The sequence below is a fragment of the Dermochelys coriacea genome, chromosome 11 (assembly GCF_009764565.3).
Source record: "Dermochelys coriacea isolate rDerCor1 chromosome 11, rDerCor1.pri.v4, whole genome shotgun sequence".
Classification (NCBI taxonomy): Eukaryota; Metazoa; Chordata; order Testudines; family Dermochelyidae; genus Dermochelys; species Dermochelys coriacea.
Window position 1 is genome coordinate 45,041,345 of NC_050078.2, and position 21,706 is coordinate 45,063,050.

The 21,706-nt window shown below is 39.9% G+C and overlaps 1 protein-coding gene across 1 annotated transcript in view; it reads right to left on the minus strand.

Moving 5' to 3' along the window:
- The window catches only part of PDE11A (phosphodiesterase 11A), a 244,679-nt gene that overhangs the window by 13,222 nt on the left and 209,751 nt on the right, over positions 1–21,706 (minus strand). The window contains 4 exon segments of the mRNA XM_038422222.2: positions 9,125–9,208; positions 12,961–13,035; positions 16,361–16,424; positions 17,899–17,976. Coding sequence (XP_038278150.2) covers positions 9,125–9,208; positions 12,961–13,035; positions 16,361–16,424; positions 17,899–17,976 — 301 coding nt within the window.

Here is a 21,706-nt window from a genome sequence, read left to right on the forward strand (position 1 = left end):
CCTCCGGATAGTCTGGGAAAGCTTGCGTATTCTTACACTATCAGTGGCAGTGTAATATGCCACTTCTTTGATCCAGTTGTCCTTCAATAACTCCACTAAAATCACATATTTACAACAAAATACCACCTAAGAGACTGGGGGAAGGAAAGTCAGAAAGAGATACTGAGATCTTTTTGTGTCAGTTGTAATAAACATTTGTGGATTCTTAGACACCACAATTGATGCATAACAGTGTAGGCGGATGCAGTGTTGGGAAGGCAACTCTTCTTCACCAGACCCTTCAAAAATTTTGCCTCTGGCACCATACTTCCCATAGTCATTGTTCACAATTTTCAGAGTAGCAGCCGTGTTAGTCTGTATTCTCAAAAAGAAAAGGAGTACCGGTGGCACCTTAGAGACTAACAAATTTATTAGAGCATAAGCTTTCGTGAGCTACATGCATCCGATGAAGTGAGCTGTAGCTCACGAAAGCTTATGCTCTAATAAATTTGTTAGTCTCTAAGGTGCCACCGGTACTCCTTTTCTTATTGTTCACAATGTATCACTTAACTGGAGAAGTGCCAGTCAACTTATTCCTTTGATTTTTTTTTTCTGCGTTCCTGTCTGTAGTGCTCCATGTTGAACCTGAACTGCACTCCTTCACCTCTTTTCTATCCACTAGAATTGAAACAGTAGAAATAAACATCTTATTCTTAGCTTAGGAGAATGAGGTTGGGAAGATACTCCAACAATGTCCATTCCACTGCTAGAACTTGGAAAATGGACAAGCACCTTAAAAATCAGATGTGCATCCTAAAAATTCAAGAGATGTTGGACTGGCTGCTCTGGTTTGGGTTTGTTGCTGGTAGAAATATTCTTAAGCAACTTCTCCAACAAAAACATTCTGAGTCTGACCATATACTTCTGCTCCGGTTTAAGGACCACAGAAGCCCCCTTTCCAGTTGCCCCTTTTCCTGTGGAAGCCCCTACCCCGAACTTGACCCCTAGCTAATAAACCCTCTGGCACAGCCACATAGTGTAATTAGCCAGATCTAGTTTTTCCTGAGGCAGACTTTTCTGTGAGCATAGCAGACATTGCTGCAGCTGCTGCTCTGCCTTGAAAGGTTTTAGCAGTCATTCCCCATGGATGTCAACATTTGCAGCAGAAAATGAAACCATCACTTAATTTGCCACCATCTATGCCAGACCTTGTCTATAGTGTGTCACATACTGCATACTGAGACTATATGCCTTAATCATCTGTGTAAGTCAGGCTTTCTCAGAAAGCACAGACACATTATCTTTCAATGTCAGTCCTCAACTATCAAATGAATCCGATAAAGTGAGCTGTAGCTCACGAAAGCTTATGCTCAAATACATTTGTTAGTCTCTAAGGTGCCACAAGTCCCTCTTTTCTTTTTGCGAATACAGACTAACACGGTTGCTACTCTGAAACCTGTCAAATGAATGTTTCCAAACACCCGGTTTTTTGTGGTATTCTGTAGCACCTATCTGAAGTTTTAGAAAGATATCCTTTTCAGCCTTCGCTAGGGAATAATCCAATTCAGAAGCCTGTACTTAGGCAAAACTGAGTTCAATGAAAATTGGCCAGTGTTGATCAAATGATTCATTTGAATACATTTTCTGAAGGATCTAGCCCTTTTTCTGTTTACAAACAGATTTTGATTTTCATTCATTCATTCATTCACTTTTAAAAAATTTGTGAGCACATTTCAGACAATGGATTATTCCCAAACTGTGACTGTAGCCTATTCACTATCATTATTTGTGAGGTTTACCTGGCTGACTAAATCACCTGGGAGTGTTTTTCCTCACTAATTGGATGACTGAACCTTTTTAAGTAGGAAAAACCTTCCAACAAAAATGGTGACCACTCTTCTTTATGTACAAATAGCCTTGGTCATTAGCAAATGTGGGTAGGGGTACAAAGAAACATTCATACAAACAAAAAACCCTTCTCTCTCTCACACACACACACACACACGACACGACACGAATATAAGAGACAGAAACATGATTTGAACCAAAAAGCTGTTTGGAATTTAAATGCATGTTCATGAACACAGTTTTGGCTGCATACAACCAGCTTTTAGATTTTACCTTTGTAAGGAATTCAAGACTGGGCCCTATGTTTGCAAGCTTCTTTTAAACCATCCCATACAATAAATTCTAGGCAAAAGCACACTTTGGAAGGAGATATCCAAATCCTGAACTCAATTTTTTCCCCCATCAAAACTTTCACTGAATTCAATGGGCATTGTAGCTGAGTAAAGGTTGAGTCAGGATTTAGCACCATGTCTGTGATCTGCCCAGCCAAACCCCGGGGCGACTCACAGCACCAGTGTCTCCTTCGAGCTTGTGGATACCTCAGCAGGGGAGGTGTGGGATATGGGCAATGCCTCTACTTCCAGCTGAGCAGAGGCCAGGGAACCTGCTCCTGGTGCCTTCTCCGATGACCCCAGGCCCTGCACCCAGCCCGGGGACCACCATGCTCTCCTCACCCCAGCAGAGTTATCTGCGGCAAGGAAGGGCTCTGTCTTTCTCCCACTTCGTCTTCCCTGACTCGATTCTGGCTCGCTCGGCTGCTTTCCCTGGCAGCTGAGCCCAGGCAGGGAGCAGAGGGGATGGGAAGCAGCTGCTTCTCATGTCTGCTGTGGGTGGCTGACTCCGTGCGGTTTGATAGCTGCCTGAGAAAGCCCTAGCTGGGAAGGTGACGGTGGCCCGTCCCCTCTGCTCCCCATCTGGGCCCAGCTGCTGTGAACAGGGTCTGAGGAAGCTAGACAGGTGCTGGGGGGGGGGGGGGCCCTCTGCCTTGCTCAGCCCCTGTTCCTAGCAGCCAGGCCTGGTCGGGGATTGGAGGGGGCAGGTTGCTGCCACCTCCCCAGCCAGCAGGCTCTCTGACCCCACATGTCCCTCCAATGCAGCATATATGGGGAGTGGTGTAAGTACCTATGCCTACATTATAATTTTACCCAGTGGTTAGAGCACTCTCCTGAGAGATGGAAGACCTCTGTTCAAATCCTTTGTTCCCCTCAGACAGAAGGGGCGAAACAAACCCAGGGCTCCTTCAGCACAGGTGAGTGTTCTGACCACTGGGCTAAAAGTTGTAAGTGCTGCTGCTTCAGTGGGACCCAATGCAGCAGCCACTTAGCATGCCTAAAACTGGGATTTAAGTGTTTAAGTACCTTTTGTGGATATGAGCCAAACTCCCTTTATTTTGTCTCACTCTAATGGAATAGTGAAAGGTCACTCTGCACCCCCCTTATATTTATAATAGTAACTTAAACTTTTGGTCCAAGTCATTTAACAAAGTGTTTACCTATGATGGGATGCGTACCCCACACAGGTGATGAAAATGTGAACGTGGGATAGGGAGGACAATAATGCTTGCATCTGGAGGCTGTGGTTGGCCTAATTAATGATGAAACCCAGCTGGGGAGGGGCTGGACAAACAGAGGAAGGTTAGCCCAGAAGGGGTCTATAGGGAGAACCTCTGTAGTCACTTTAATAGGGAGTAGAGAGACCTGTAGGGAAAAGGAAGGTTCTTGCAGGATAAGTAGCAAGGCTAGGTAGGAAGAAGTCTGGTGGAGTGAACCCTGACTGCCTGTCTTAGGGTCTGTGGACTAGAATCCCATGTAGAGGGTGGGTCTGTGTTCCCTTACCAGCCACTGTGGAAGATGGCATAAATATCTTGACAAAAAGGGATAAAGATTTGTGAGAGCCCTGAGTAAAAGGATGAATGGGCCACTAGGCTCAGATGGAGAGATTGGGCACTTGTGTCTATTATCCTAGGAGAGGGATTTTAAAGTGACTTGACTGGAGGGCCACAAGAAGCAGCAGACCAGATAGTGCAACACAGGACAGACCTGCTATGCCAGACCCAGCTGTGAGGGGTGCTGTAGTGGTAAGTTCTCCCTTCTACGGTGTTGCAATCTTTTGAGATTTCTGTCTGTTCTCCCTGTGGGTCATCAAAGCATTACTACTGCTAGAAGCCTTTGCCTTTGATCCACTTTTGAATATGAACTGAATAAGCTAGAGGGTTGTAGCAGTGACATAATTTTATAGATATTATTCCGTAGACCATGTAATTACAGGGTCCGATATGATCTGCTGTTTAATGAGGATTAGCAACATAGGGATATCAAAGTACATGGAAGAAGCAACCTGATTTCTTCCTTGGTATATGAAGAATACTGTCTGATAAAGAAGCAGTGACTCCTATTGTCCCTCACTATGAAGTCTAAAACACTGAAAATGTTTGGTGATGGAATAGACACACACACACACGCTTTTTTCATGGAGATGTAGAAATTAATTTCTTTTGAGCATTAAACTTTGCAGCTTCTGGCACCCAAAAGAGTCTTGACTAAAACTGAAATAAGCAGCCATCCACGGTGCCAAAGGAGAAGCACGCAGATGTGGACTTCATCTTCCACAAAGACATTTCCCTTAAATGTAAAATAGCTGCTGTCACTTTGTCACCGACTACCTGACTAAGTATTTATACACACAGAAGCAGAGTTTGACCTTAGGCCTTGCTATTCATGATGTTACTGTCTCAGTCCAACAGTGCAGTGAGAAGCAGGGGTATTTCTGTTAGCAGCTTTTGTTTAAAGATTTGGCTTCAATGTTTGTGAAGATATCTGATCAGATTTATATTTTTCTATATCTGAGCCTCATATACAGGACTGTAATCTAGTCTTAGTTAGGGAAATCAAAGCTTTAAGGTCAACCCTGCCCTAGGTGCATGCACAATGCAACTGCCATCTAGAAGAGAATCCTTGTGCTGTTGAAACGTGAACACCACTTGCATGGAGGCTTTGAGTGCCTCAGGATCTGTGAAATGCAAATTAATCTGTCTTAAATGCTTCACAAATGCTGAGTAATTCTAGTTACAGGGAAAACTGTGTACATGTATGTCCAATATCTACTGAAACTGCACCCCAAGTGCATCTAACAATTAGCATACACAGTGACTTTATGTTCAGTATGATGCCCTAGATTTTTCTGCTTTAGACAGATCTGTTTCTCTCCTCTTCTGAAGAGTATGTCCTAGCCAAAACACTGGAGGTAATACTACTTTATTTATACTTGATACTGAGCCTATATCAGGAAGCTTTTTCCTTGTAGAATATTTCAAGCCAAATTTTTGGAATTACTAAATTAAGCTAAAAGAAAAGGAGTATTTGGCACTTTAGAGACTAACAAATTAAGTTACTAAGTTTGATCACCTATTTTTCTATTTGAGTGCTTCCCATGGGAATTCTTAATGAAGAACAAACATTGGGCATTAAAGCATAATAAACGTCTCAACTCTGATCACTATAAGCACTGGAATTGGAAAGTTTCAAATCTTGTGTAAGTTTTAGAATTTAAAACAACACTGGCTAACAATTAAACCAAATAACCAAAAATTTTTAAAAATGCCCATATAAACAACTTTGAAATATTAGAAAAGTCAAAATGCTTTCTAAAGGCAAATTTGAACTTGTTAGTTTTTCTTTGTATTATTAAACTAGGTGCCTGGTAGTTTTAAAAAATGTACATGTACAACTGCATGTGCAAAAATGTTAGTGTGCTTGTGTGCCTTATTGGCATAAACAACTTTGATGTTTGTATATTCAGTTATGTATCTCAGTGCCAATATGGGTACACATACACCTCACTTGTTCCACAATCACAAATTAAGAATATAAAACTGCACGCTATTTCTGAAAGTCCTAAAAAACAGTCCCTGTCCCCAATAAAAACAGCCATCAGTCTTTTCCATTGAATGGAGATATTTAACTAATCACAGGTCCAAACAGCCTGAGTAATTAATATAATACTCTTAGCACCTAAATTGAGAACACCACCTATATGGTAGACTTCTAGTTTCTCATGTAAAGTTTTGGAAAATGATATACCAAAACACACTTCGGATTTATGTTCTGTCATTATATAACCACACATGTATATGTTAATTCTAGAGGGATCCTGTTATAAATTCTTATCCAACAACAGATATTTGATTGAAATTGAGTTCACTGCAGGAGAAATTGATTCATATGGGTTAAGGCCTTGCTAAATGAAGTTCAAGGTATTATTTCAGTTTTAGCTTCCTCACCCACTGGCTCCAGTAATTTCCCTTCCCTGGAAACAACCAATGTATTTAGGGCAGAAAAGTAATTAATCTCTATGGGGCCTACTCTGAGAGGTCATAGCTAACTGCAGTTTTACACACTTTTGCAGTAGCTCATTTAGGTTGATTACTCCTGGTCTTTGATCTCTTGGATCATGGGAAAGTCAAAGGCAGTGAACAACACCCTCACAAGAAAAACACTTATAGGTGACTGAAACTGGCCTCTGCAGTGCAACAGCATAGGGAGCATTACTGGGTAGGCTGGGAACAGAGCTTAAAATGCACTGCACTCCAGCAACCCTTGACTAGTGAATTGATCCATTAGGGATGGCCCTAGCCACCATAATAGTTTAGAGCAGCCTAAGGATCAAGGGGGAGGGCTACATTAGCAGGAGCTAGACCTGGTGAGTGGGCTTGTCTGTTTACATTTATAATAATTGATACGAAAAAACTTCAGATTTAGACTTTGAAAGTGTCTGTTTCTGCTTTTTCTTTCTCATCTTAGTTTCCTTTAACTGAAGCTTTGGAGGAACGTACAGTAGCATTATTACATTTATCTGAAGTTTATCAGCATGAGTTGCAGGACTTTTACTACAGGTCTTACTAAAAGCAAACTTCCTTCTGACTTCAGTGGTGAAATGGCTACATGCATGTATCCTTGATTATTGTTTGGATTAATGTACAAAATTCTACACTTATTCAAACCATTCACTTCTAAACTATATGCCAGTGCATTATATAAGCATTGCTCAGGTTTTGCTAATTCTTATTGTCCACCAATACTCCATCTCTTCATGCTTCATTCACAAGTCTATCTATAACGGGGTCCATTGTATCCCATGATACGTACAATTTGTTACAAAGGTTAAAATTAAAAGAAATTTATACGGAAGAGGTAAAACTCCTGAACTTGAAATATTTGTACTGCATATAGTGCCAGCTCTAAAAAAGGTTTCTTACTATCTGTAAACAGAGAATTTACAGTGCCTCTGCGCATCATTGATGCAATGAGTATATTGAGGTTTGATTAAGTTGGATATGGAAATTAAAACTTGGCTTTATATTCAAGAGGGTAGCTCACACAGCGTGATCCTGTGACATCAAGTTTTCTGTTTACCCCTAAGGCTGATGCTGCAATGACTTGAAGGTTTGATGGTGTCTCGTTTTTTAAGTTGTTGAGCAGCAGGCTAATAGCTGCACAGCATGATGCAAAGACAGCAGAAAACAGGGGAATCAGATGTGAATATATTCCCCACAGATCTCCTGCTAGGATGGAGCTAACTAACCAGTGCTTTAGTGTTCAGATCTAGTCTACTCACACAGAGGCTGCTTTGATTCTCTGCCCACCCTGCCTTATTGTACTCTTTCTGATTAAAGACACTGTCGCAAATAAATCATGACTTCTGGTATAAGAACTTGGATTCCTAATGAGGTTGCCATGTTTGGGGAAAATAAGACTAGCAAAAAATAAGTTTTCTTTCAATGTCTGTATTCCCCCCTTACTTATCTTTATATACAGGTTGGATTACTAATTGTAAAGACTATTTTGTTAATGCCCATTTTTCACTTATTTGGAAACTGCCTGCTTGTGTGCCTCCACTTTTCCCCTCTGCTTTAGCAGCTACTAGTGACATGTGGCTCATAATAAGAAGACAAATTCCTAAAACAATATTTTTCTTACGTATAAGAGCTAAATTGCACAATTACATGTCCAAGCAATGGAGTTCGTGTAAACAGACTGGAACTGCTATTAAACGCCCATCCTTCATTCTGTGTACACTCAAATGCCTGTTGAAGTCACAGGGAATTCTGGGAGCACAAGGTTGTGCAGGAGGAGATCACAACTCTTGCATAGATTTCAGAGTGAATAGTTGGTCATTCTGGTAACATACAGTATGTCCTCTTTAATGCCTCATTAGATATTAATTTTTGAATGTATCTGTTCCCCATATTTTGTGCACTGATGGTCAAATCCCATATTTTGTCCACTGATGGCCAAATCCAGAAAACTATTCAGGCAAAATCCCTTCTGACTTCCATGGGAGGCTAGCCTGAGACCGCATGAAGAGTTTGGTGCTGAGCTTTGCTGACAAGGAGGTGTCAAAGGTGTTGACTCGGTGACTTGTGGTTGAGATTGTAAAGCATTACTCCCCATCGTTAGCCATTGTTGCATAGCTATGCCTTGTATTAAAAATAGAACTAAAATTGTGAACCGCATGTTCCATGCGGGCCAAATTCTGGATCTGTTCTAGCCCATTTACTGTTTATGAAGTGTCGTGTATAGGCAAGGCTTGCTTGTACCTCTGCGTGCAAGTAGAGATAACCTACTGGCTTTAAATGTCTGGATTAAACTGGAAGATTCTGCTCATGTGCAGCCCCTAACATAGCCATTTTATATGCACCTGATTGTACCAGGAACACAAGTAACCTCTGTGTGCCTGACCGTAGGAGCACATTGTGGGTTAGACAACATACTTGCTGAAATAAGGACCACATCTCCAGTGACTTCAGAGGCCCTGGCCTGAAATGCCCCTCCAAAGCTTCTATCACACACTCTGACCTTGGAGAACAGCCAGAACTGGAGTGGAATAATTCAGCCGTGTGCTTTCCCTTGAGCAACAGCTGTTCAGGTCTGGGGCCTATATGCAATGTTGAGCCAGAATTATCCATTGAATAAACCATTTTGCACAGTATAGCCCTGTTACAATGTTGATGTTCTCATATATGTCGGGGAGAACGATAAAAAAGATCCTTGCCCTTGAAGCTTTTGAAGAGAAATTATATTTACAACAATCATCTAATTTTTTTCTTCAGTAAATTTAAAGTTTTCTGTTTTCAGCTGAGAATTTTGAGTAAAGTTGAAGAAAGCAAGTTAAAGGCGTTTCATGAATAAGAGCAGTGATTTAAAGATTCAGATCGCCTCTAATGCTGTTATATAACATCTCCCTCTCAGAGATGCAGGACCAGTGTTCTAATTCTACAATTGCAGAAGTAAAAAAGTACCTGATATAGAGGCATGCAGATGCTATCAATCCATTCCAACTGCAACCTGGGTAGTTCATCTTTCCTGTTCCGATCAAAAATAGCCTGAATGGAGATGGGGGTGGGGGGGAAAGTGTGTTTCTTTATTACGCTAGAATATTTTACAGATACTTTATCCAGCACTTTGGAACTATGGTGAAACTATTACAAACTGAACAATTCATGACAAAAATCAGTGTTTACAGTCTTCCTAGCCCTTTGTCTAAGATAAAAACAGTTGATTTTTCATTTTCAACTCTGTTTATGACATTTGTAAGTTGAATTTGACTGTTTATATAATAGTATCCTAGTGGAAACCGAAGATGGGATCCCAAGAGCTCACTTAAAGAAGAGAGAGTAGAATTTTTTGTGATATTTTGAAAATTTTAACCTGGACTTTTAGGTAATGTAGGTATTTCTGAAAATCCCATTCTTTTTTCCATTAGTCTGTTTTGTAAGCTTACTGCAAGAAAATTACCTGTGTGGACAGTCAGAGGATACCACTTTGTCTTCCTGACCAACCAACTTCTCTAGATTCACTAGCAGTATCCACATGTTTATTTCTTTTAGGTGGCCTGTGTTATGGCTGAATCATAAAACCTTTTTGTGACTGCTACTGTAGCTCTTTAGGAACTCCCATTATTCAAATTGTAACACTCTGATTTTGGCTCTTATCCCTCAGACTTTACACTTTGTATACTCCATAATTAGTTCCAAGGAGGACTGATTTAAATAAAACCTGATTAAAACACAAATTTTTAATCATGATTTCAATCAGCAATGAGGTAACCTTGATTTAAATCATTGAATTTAATTGTCCTGCATTTGTACTTTTTAGTTCTTTTCCTAAAGAGAGGTTAATTGATATTAGTTGATAATTAAAACTCATTGATTTACAGCTAAATATAGCCTTCACACTAAATTTGGTGCCTCTTTTTGCTCATGAGGAAGATATAGTGTGTATATATACTTATTAAAGCAATTATATAGCTTAATTTAAATTTATTTGTAGCTTAATTTCAACATTTTTATTATATTAGAAAATGGTGAATGATGCATTTCTCATTTACCAGATTAAAATTTTACTTGTGATTTGTGTCAAGCTCTACTTGGATGGAAATTCAAATGAAATTAAAAATGCACAAAACCAGCAGTTTTTTTTGTTGAACAAACCTACCTTAAGTGCTGGATACACAAGAAAAAAATTATCAAAACACGTTTTGCATTTAAAACTGTTTCCTTAAACGAAGTATTGTGTGTAGTTAATGAATTGATGTGATTATTTCTGGTCACCATATGGTTTAAGACTTTAGAACTCCTCTATCCTCACACCTAGTTTTTATTAATAAATTGGAAGAAGGAAAACAAGCTTTCCTCCCCCGCCCCCTTCAACTCCCAGTTGATTTCTTAACTTTGAATGAACTAGTTATGGGACTGAATTTATTGAACAAACTGAACTGAAGAAAGTATCTGCTCTCTCTGCACCCGCAGAAGAGGCTACTGCTATCAAAAGTTGGTTTAGCAATTCAACAAACTTTGGTTTTAGGTCCCTAGCCAGTGATTTCCACCAGTCGAATGGTTTGACTTTTAAAGAAAGTTGGCAGCATGCAGTTACTACTTAATATTGTTTCTATTTAATTTAAATGACTTTTTAATAGATATTTGCGGAGTTGTAGCCATGTTGGTCCAAAGATATGAGAGACATACTGTGGATTAGGTAATAGATTTTTATTAGACCAACTTCTATTGGTGAGAGAGAAGCTTTTGAGCTACAGAGAGCTCTTCAGGTCTAGGAAAGGCACTAAGAGTGTCAAAGCTAAATACAAGATTGAACAGATAGTTTACATACATAGTTAGATATTACCTCCTCCACCTGGTTTCTTTAATTGATGCAGTAAGTTTGGCCTTTAATATAAACTGTTTTAAATAGGCTAATATTTAAAAATAAGCCTGTACTTTTATTTAACATCAGGGTTTTATATAACTACTTTATTTTTTTTTAATTTTCATTTTGGTTTTTAATCAACTCTGATTAGTTCACATTGGCTCAAACCTCAACCCATCCCCAGCCCAAGTAACTTGTCTTGACACCGAGAATGCCATGGGGAAAGAGGAGGGGTAGAATTTTTCTTCCAGGCCTTAGAGCAGGAGTGGACCCATATTGTAGGCACTACCCCATCTTACTGGCTGTAGTAGGCACCACAGCCTCAGTGCCTTCCCTGTGTTGGGAAGAAAGCCCTGAGGACATGCACAACAGCATATCCCCCTTCCCCTCTTTCTTAAGCTGCTGCATACAGCTTTCCCAGAGCCCTCAGGAGCTCTGCAAAGATATACATATGTGCACATGGTCCAAGAACCCTGTTCATACACCCCGCCCTGCTACTTCAGCGAGGTGGGTTCTACTATATTAAGTAGTCTCCATGACCATTTTCTGATCAAAATGCACATTTCCTGATATGGCCTGGATTCATTTTTAATATTGCTGATGCTAGGGTATTTGCATGAAATGCTCCAAGGCATTAGAATTCCCTGCTATTTGAAGATAGTAAAATGTGTTTTAAAAGTAAAATTTATTTTCTGTTACAGTGGGACTTCATTAGTCTGAGGAGCACACTTTTACTTCTATATGCATTCTGTGAAATGCACTCAATATGTATGATATGAAATGGTACTTTATTTCAGGCTAGATTTGGTCCAAGGCACCAGCATTGTTATTGCTATGACTGATTAACTGCTAATCCACTATACCATAGCTACCTTTTTACTTATGTACTTAGGAAGGTCTACACAGAGAACTACTACAGGAGAGAAATTCATCATCTTCTCAGGATCCTCTAGCTTAATGTACAAAGTTGTAAACCATGCTGAATCAGTTCACAGTAACCAAAAGTCACTGAGTCCGGTCCTCAACTGGTGTAAATTGCTGCAACTCTATTGACCTCAGTAGAGCTATGCTGATTTATACAAGCTGAGGATCTGGCCCAGTGAGTGCTTACCACACAGCAGCATTGAAGTGACAACTCATATGAGTAGGTTGGACCATTTTCTTGAAGTATCAGCTGTATGCAGAATTATATGCAGATTAAAATGTCCAATCTGTTTTTATATTCTTAAATAGCTTCAACTTGAACTCCTTAGAGCTTAGAACTCCTGCCTGTCTCTTTCTCTGCCCCCCCCCCCCCCGCATGAGTCCGCTTTTAAGATACTTAAGTGGGAAGGTCCTCTCTGCATCTCCCACTGCAAATATTTAATAGGGTGGGTTTTTTGGTCACTTTTCCTCTTTGCAGTTTCCTTTGGCACTTTACCTTTTCACATGTCTTATCTAGATTTGTATAGGATGTAGAGACCATCCCAAATAACCCTACAATGATGGTGGTAACGTTACTTGTAGGCATACTGAAACGATTCCTCAAAGGGTACAGGGATACATCACACAAAACTGATGTCAGAAATGTCACACTGTAACACAAATGAAGTAATTATGCTTTCTAGTAATGTGACTTCTGGTGTGAATATTGTACTCAGTGCTGTTGTAAAATGAGTTGACAATCTAAACCTTGGGATATGTACAGCACATAGTGAGTAAGGGCTTGATTCAAAGCCTATTGAAGTAATTGGGAGGTGTCTTTCCATTAATTTCAACGGACTTTGAATCAGGCCCTAAATATCACTGCTAGATTCCAGTGGTAGTCTGTCCATATCTCTTATGTATTTCTTCTCATAAAACCCACTTGCTTCTCTGAATTAAAGCAGTTACCAGAAAACAATTTTCCTCCTCCACACACAGGTAGCTAGTTTAAAAGTAATGATAAACTTACTGAAGGAGTGAGTTTGAGTTCAGATCTCTCTCTGTCTCCTTGTTCAAAGAACTCGCTGGTTACCAATTCAGCTGCCTAAAATATAATCACACTAAAGATAAAGGTTCATGTTAGCTATTTGTAAGAGACACAAATTTATTGCTTATAGCCCTTAATTATAAATTCCTGGGTAGTTCCATTCACGTGTTTACAGTAAGGAAATGTTTAACTACCTTGCTGAGGTTAGGTCTCAGTCATGGGACACTGCAGGTATACTCGTATCTATATCTCTGTAGTCATGTTCTAAAAACACATTCTGATTTCCTTTTTGATGCCTATCAATGATGAGTCAAACTGGAGCAGCATGTAACTTATGCATTTGAGAATAGAATAGATGGTTATAAATTTTATATGCCCACGTGGAACTATCTTTGTAAAAAGACTTTGTAAAGTGTACATGAGCACTCTGGGTGCTGCCACTACTGCCTCTGAAAACTCTTGAGTTGTTAGAGAAACAAAGCTAATCGGTAAATTCTGTGTTAGCTAAACTTAATGTGAAATCCTAAGACATTCTTCACCCAGTTTTGTTTTTCTGTACTGTATGTATCCTATGCCACTCTAATAACTGTAACTCTTAAGCATCTAAATGTGAACACAGATTAAAATTGTCATTTGATTAAATGTAAGAATGGTGGCATTGGCTTTTGGAACTGTTATACTCTTTTTGCCAGACTCCATGAAGCTGCCTTCATTTTTGACAATGGTATGTGTTACTTGGAAGGATGCAGTATTCAAAACAAGATTATTTTTGAAAACACTGGAAGCCTAAAGAAACCAGTAAAGCCCAGACAGCAAGTGACTTTAGTATAAACAGCAGCTTTAACTAAATGTACTTGCCGTCATGCCCGGCCAAAAATATGTAGCTACTGAGATAAAGGTATGTTTCTAAATAACAAAAAGCTTAGAACTCAAGCTGACGTTCTATTCTTAACTCCTCCTGTTGTGCTACTTACTTTTTTTTTTTTCTGAGGAATGCTGATAAGAAACCATTTCATATGCAATACCAAGGCACAAAAGGGTGAACTAAGGATAGAATTTGCACCTCAGAATAACTCTAAATTTCCTGGTCTAACATTGAAATGCAAGATTGCTATGCAGTCACTTGTACAGGCTATCAACAATCATCAGGTCTTAAATTTGCTACAATTTAAAAATGAGTCACAATTGAAAGCATGTGAACTGAAATTATAAAATGATTTAAAATCTTCAGCTAAATTGAGAATAATTACCTGCAGAATCTTATTGCACAGTTTGGACTGACTTTTTCTATATGGAGCCCCATCATGTGAATAAAATCATGGATTAATAGATGGTGCATAGGCTGTTAAATTATTCCAAACAGCAATTATGGGCTTTCCAAGTATCTTCTATGTGAATAATCAATATGTACTTGTCTCCTTTCCTCCTGCTCTCTTCAGCATTCTATCTCTGTCTCCTTTTGTATGTCTTGTCCCTCTCCTAATCTTTTGGAGTGTTTGTCCTTTGCACTTATTCTGTAAGTCCCTTCCACTTATGTATTTTTATCCACCTCTCTCCCTTCTCAGGAGGACTCTTCCAGGTGAGGTTGAGGGTCAACAGATTTCCCCATTCTGTGGCCTCATTAGTGTGTGTCTTTACTTTTATCTTGAAAAACTCAACCAGATGATGCTTTTTAATGCTCCTAGACTGGATTTTTAATACAAAATACATTTTAGGTCACAAGGGAAGGTTCAGCTGCAGCATTTGGAAGTCATAAGAAAAAATAATTGGTTTTACACTTCAGTGGATGACCCTGAATTTCAATACTGATCTCCCATAGCCCAAGAAGCGCTAAGCAGTTCCTAACTGACTCTTGATACCATAGGAAATAGAAAAGCTAATTGGCTTATAGGGGGGAAACTGAAGAATGCCACAAGCTGCAGCCATAGCTGAGGTGGGTTTGAAGAGTCTTGGGACCTGAAACTTTTGTCCTGCAGTGGGAGAAACTTCCACTGATTTCCATGAATTACTTGTAAACTGCATCGGGGAATAGGCACTCTGGAAGGAGATGGATACCAAAATGCTTTTTAAAATTTGAGAGAAACATTAGTTATATATACCACATATTCCCATATGTTCAACACAGCATGAGCAGAATTCAAAATACCAAATAGCTATGCAACTTTGCTTTTAAAAAAACAAAAACCTATTCAATAATTATACTAACACTCTAAACCATGAATGGCATCTGTGCTGATTAAACCCTTATCACACACAGGATGGATGTTTTGCAATTGAGGTAATGCATCAATAGTACCTAGTCACCTTCCAACCAGAGTCCCTCTCTGTTCATCCCCAAGAAAACTGGCTTCTTTCCATTTTGCTTCCTTTCACCTAGCCTCTATTTTTCCAGTCCACTGTCTTTTAACTTGTGGAGATCACTAGTCCCATCAAACTCACTCATGCCACTTACCCACTTTACACTGTCAGTGGCCCAACTCCTAGATGCCTTCTGTTGCTGGATATTCCTCCCAAGCTTCATCTCCCAACATGAGCTGCCTTCTATCTACATTTTACTCACTGAGGTACAGTTGGGAACTGATAGTAGGGGAGATGGGTCATGCCAGTGATTGAGGCTGGAGGTGGGGGCAAGGAAAATTTCTGGCAGTGGTGAATGGATAGCTAAGGTCAGGGCTCTTGGATGAGGCCAGTCTTGACCCAGCCAACATTCCAGCTACAGGACTTTCTCATCCTATAGTGACTTGTCCCACCAAACCCTAAATGTTAATGAGTGCCTAGGTATTCTGTACATTTCTCAGGACCACACTCAGCACTGCAGTTTTTTTTCTGAGTAAGAAATGCTGAATAGGGCTTTAAAACTGCATCTTGTAATGTTAAGCCACGGCTGAGATAAAGAAATCTGCTAATTAGACTAAAAAATGCATATCCTATATCCATTAGGACATGTGCGTCAACTGGCAGTCCCTGTTGGTGTTCCATATTTAGGACAAATTCTGCTATTGTCAATTGGTTATAGAATTTTGTACATTGTAAAAAGTAACTTGGGTTTACCTAAAGGAAAAAATGTTTGCAATGTGGAGGGTGGTGTTGTGGTATGTTTTTGTTGTTGAAAAGGTCCATTTTTTGTATGGAGTTAAAAGGTTAATAGATGAGAGGATATAAAATAAGATCTCTTCGGGTACCTAAATATTGCTCAGCAGCATCAAGCAAAAGAAATAAGTGCAATAAGCCCTGCCTTGCAGAAACCCTTTGCTCCATTTTTTTTAAACTGCATTAATACTGCTGTAAATTGACTGCTGCTTTGCTTCCTTGTAAAAGGGTCCTGGGAATATTGTCCGACTAATACCGCCTCTTCCCAGCCCTGCTATTAATCATGACTTGCCTGTCTTGAAATCTCCCACGGTTTGGTCACAGCTCCGAGGTCACAGGCTGTCATTAGCATTGATCTGAAAAACAGAAATGAACAATACAGACTGAATAAACCTTTGTTGTATTTCTAAAAAAAAAATCTGCCCTGAATGCATAAATAAAAAGTCAGAATTGGCACCTTTTTCCCTCTGTAAGAAACAGCAGTACTGTTTCAAATTTCAACTATCAACATATTTTTATATCCACATTATACCTATGAAGTCTAATATAATATGATAATGCATAAGATTGAAAATGTATTGTGTGCTAGAAAAGAAATGTTTGTCACTACAGACAAATCACTAATTTTGTTACTATTTGTACTTCTAACTGGTGGTGATTATACTGTATAATGCAGCATGTTCTTTACCAGGATGTAAGTAAGGAAGTTGTTATATAATCGTACAGACTGGATTACTCTGTCTACTTATAAGTGGTTGCTGTAGCAAGAGAACCTATAATCATGAGAGACATTCCAGACACTGTTTCAGCAGTTTCTACTACTCATCTGCTATAAAAAATTTAAGATTTATAAGGGCTACCCTGCTTCACTGTAGTTTAATATCTGGCTACAACTGTTTGATACATATTAGAAGGAATTATTCAGCTGTAGAAAGCATTTATGTACAGTACACGCTGCAGATAAAAGTATAACGCTTACATGAAGAACAAGGACACTGAAAATGAAGCATCTAATATATTGCCCAAATCTAAAATTAGGATGAGTGAAATGGCCCGTACCTCAGTCCTCAAACACCAAAATGAAACAGCTGAAATTTCAGAAAGGTTAAGTCAACGCATATGGGTGCAGGTACATGCCAGATGACATCTGTCTCCTTTGTACCCAAGCCACCTCTGCCCTCCTTTCTCAGTCTTTGCTGAGATCCTGGCTGAGGCGGGCACTTAGAATGTGGCCAACCTGCTAGGTTGCACTGCTGTCCTCAAACCTTTCACCAGTTGGCAGCTCTTTGGGGCTAATGGAGTGCAGTACATTTGCAAGTTCCAAACTGAGGAGCAGGCGGGGAAAGGGAAATTCAGCCAGGGAAAGAGGCATCAAAGAGAGAGGGGAAGAGGGGGCCAGACTGAGGTGGAAGATCAACCAAAATGTGGAGCGTTACTTTGTTTGAGAACTCTTCAACCCTTTTGCTCTTTATCAGTGGGGAAAAGAAAATATCTGATTAGGTTGGGAGAAGTGAGAAGAAAGATGGGTAGGGGAGGAGTAAAGTAGGATGGACTCATGGCTCATCCTCTCCTGCTGGCTTTTGGAATTTGGGTTTGATAGAAGTAGATTCAAACAGAAACTACTTCAGGAGCCCTTGCTCCCCTATCCAGGGCTGTGCTTTATAGTCACCATGTGGCCCCATATTTAGTACTGATTACAAAACACTTGGTTTGCAGTAATATAGAAAGTCTTGTTTTAAAATAACTATCTGTATTGCTGACATTGACCTCCTTCAACAAATTGTGGTTGTATCCCAAAGTAATAGGAAAGCAAAGGGATGACTCACTTACCGAAATATTTCTCGATGGCTTTTGACATTCCAATTATAATTGCCTTTACTAACAAGTTCAAAAAACTCGGTCCTCCTCCTGCAACAAAATACATAATCAAGAGGAACAAGCAGAAACTTCTGGAGCTGTTGTGACATAAACCCAGTTTCTGTGAGGACACAAGATCACTGTACCTCCTGCATTAATGTTAGAAAATGTTAAGTTGACAAGCTATTTAAATGAACCATTTTAATTTTGAAATATGCCTTATAACTGCCTAGCACCACCAGAGCTTTCTGATAAGATGTACATACACACATCACTAAATCGCACCTCAATTCTCAGTGTTTTATGGAAGGGATGAAATGTTTTGCCTGTAACAACATATAGCCAATAGGGCCATATGTACATAAAATGTATATTAAATGATGATGATACTTTGCCTTTCTTCTGAGGATATCAAAGGGCTTCCTAAAGATGGGTAAATATTATTTCCAGCTCAGGCACAGAAAGGTTTAATGACTTGTCCAAGGTCATGTACTGAGTTGGTGGTAGAGTCATGAATAGGAGCAAGAATGACTGACTTTTTCATGCTCTAATCACTGGAGTACCTTGCTTCCTTCCACAAGATGGAGTGGGAAAAATATTGAAAGGAAGATCATCTAAAGCGGGGGTTGGCAACCTGCGGCACGCATGCCAAAGGTGGCATATGAGCTGATTTTTAGTGGCACTCTGCTGCCAGCCAGGGTCCTGGCCACTGACCCTGCTGCCACCCGGGGTTCTCTCCATTCAGGCCAGCAGCGGGATGAGCAGGGCTGGCAAGCCGGGACCCCAGACTGGTAGCTCAGTCAGCAGACGGAACCCCAGACCGGCAGCGGGCTGCTGGTCTGGGGTTCAATCTGCTGCCCATGCTGCTAGCCAGGGTCCCTGCTGCAGGCACCGCTCAGCCTGCTGCCAGTCTGGGGTTCCACTGGGGGCCCCCTGTAAATGTAAAATGTATTAGTGGCACCCGAAACCTTAAATTAATATAGACTTGGCACGCCACTTCTAAAAGGTTGCCGACCCCTGATCTAAATTGATGTTCCATCTTGATCTTATAGTTGTTGCTTGTTAACTTAAGAAGAGATGCTACAGTCTGTCCATCAAAACACAAGCGCAAAGTAAACATGGATCATATCTACACTGCAATAAAGCACCTGCAGCTGGCCTGTGTCAGCTGACTTGTAGCTATAAAATTGCATTGGGCTGGAGTCCCAGAGCCTGATGCAGGACAGCCACAGGTGTTTTATAGCAGTGTAGACATGTTCACTGTGTGCTTATACCATGATAAACTAGCCTGAGGATAAATGCAGCAACTGTTGGTGCCAGGTCAAGATTCACTGTTAGAAATCTCCAAATAGCTGTCCGCCCTCAGCTAATGTCCCTGTAGTTACTAGTTAACTCGTATGTGGACAACCCAGGATTTATGACTACTCCTGCCCTCAGCTGCATGTGCTAACTTCTCAGTGAAGTTTACCAATATTGCCACCTCTGGCACAAGAAAGAACATTACCCATTATGTTTACAACTCCCCTGACAGGCATAGGAAAGATAGCATCAGTTAAGGATGGAATTTTTGGCCTTAATTTTCAGTGTTTTTGGTTTTGTCTATTGATTAACAGTTTTCCTGTTATGGAAAAATATTTTTTTTATGAATTCACGTTCTTACATTTTTAAAATTAAAGCACAAGGATCATTCACAGGGGAAAACTGACTCATAGTAAAATGGGTCTGACCATTATAAGGATGGCTTGGAGCCTTCTTATTAACCTACAAATAGACTGTCAGAAGTCAAGAATTTCAACTGGGTACACAAGATGCTACTGAAATGAGGGCCCCATTGTGCCAGGCACGGTACAAACACAGAGAGAGTCCTTGCCCCCTGAGAATTTTCTGTCTAAATATCAGACAGACAGGGCAGCAGGGGAAACAGAAGCATAGACCTTCTCACACAGTAGATTAGTGTCAGAGCTAGGAAGATTCTAGAGGTACGTCTACACAGCATTTTGGAGTGAGTCTCGGGCTAGAAGGCTCACACTAGCACTCTCAAAATAGCTGTATAGAAAGCACGGTAAGTTGCAATTCAGGCTCTGAAGCCCACTCCCCTCCATATGCTACACAGCCCAAGCTCCAGCCCCAGTTGCAACTTCACAGCGTTTTCTATACAGCTACTTTTAGAGTACTAGTGTGAGCCTTCTAGCCTGAGGCTCACTCCAAAATGCTGTGTAAATGTACCTCTGCTACCCCAACTGTCCTGAGTGCCAGCTCTGGGGCCTAGCGTACAGTGGACTCTGCTGCCTCTGGATTAAGCAAAAGTATAGTTAGATTCCTAGCATGATGGAGCTTAGTGAGTCTTCTAGGTCAGTATAGCCTGTTAAATGAAGGCCTAGCCCTAGATAGACTGAAATTATAGACTTTGACCACTTCATCCACCACTGAAATCCATCCACTTCTTTGCACTAATTATACATGCAAATAAATGCATCGGTATGAAAGTGCAATCTGAATATATGATCACAATTTTTATATTCAATTCAAATTTCATATACTTGGTGCTACCCACCCTAGAATACATTGCTTACTAGAAATGGATAGAATTTAAAAAGGGGCATGGAGGGGCCTAGGAGAAATGCTGCAAGCCCTACGTAGCATGTATTATGTTGATAAAGTCATCACTATTAAAAGGTCCTTCCGTTATGAATTTTATAACGGCAACTAGAATTCTAAGGCACAATGGGTGGTTTTCTAATAACATATGACTGGGATATAAGCTCAATTTATTTCTTAACAAAGAGATGGTTAAGGAGTGAGTTGATTACAGTCTATAAGTACCTACAGAGGGAACAAAGTTTTAATAATGGCTCTTCAACCCAGAGGAGATAAAACACGATACAATGGCTGGAAGTTGAAGAAAGACAAATTTAGACTGGAATAAGGCATAAATTTTTAACTGTGAGGGTAATTAACTATTGCAACAACTTATCAAGGGTTATGGTGGATTCTTCACCACTGATAATTTTAGAAAAAACATCCAATCGATTTAAAAAGCTATGCTCTAGGAATTATTTTGGGGCAGTTCTATGACCTGTGTTATACAGGACGTCAAACTAGATCAGAATGGTCCTTTCTGGTCTTGGAATCTCTGAATCTATAAGAACAGAATTAAATACAGAAATAATTAAACTCTTTCTGTTGATTGTTATTGCATTGTAATCCAAAGACTTCTCACTAACATATGGTAAATCACAGAATTTTTCTAATGAATTGTATGATTTCCACCCAACTCCCTATTTAATGTGGAGGTTGCTAGCACACTAATGAAGCGGCTGATATGATGACATTATACACTCATTGTATTACATGAAATATGATATAAAGTAGCTGGATTTTACAAAAGTTGCTAATACAATGCAAAGTCACACAAGCAGAAAACAAAATTAATTATTTCACGTAGATTCATGGCATGATGGCATAACCGTTCCTGTGGGAATAAATACTGCAATGATGAAAATTTTAATGGCCTAGAGTAGCTGGCATATAAACCTTAAATCAGCCTAATCATAAACTGGTCATTGGCAGCTATACATTTGTTGTTAGTGCAGCCAGAAGTGGCAGGCTTTTACATTTTTCTATTTAATACACATTTCCTTGCCAAAGTTTTACCAGAAAAATATCAGTAGAGCAAAATTTGATGATAATGGCCATACTGGGTCTGGCCAAAGGTCCATCTAGCCCAGTAATCCTGTCTTCCAAAAGTGATCAATGCCAGGAGTCCCAGAGGGAATGAACA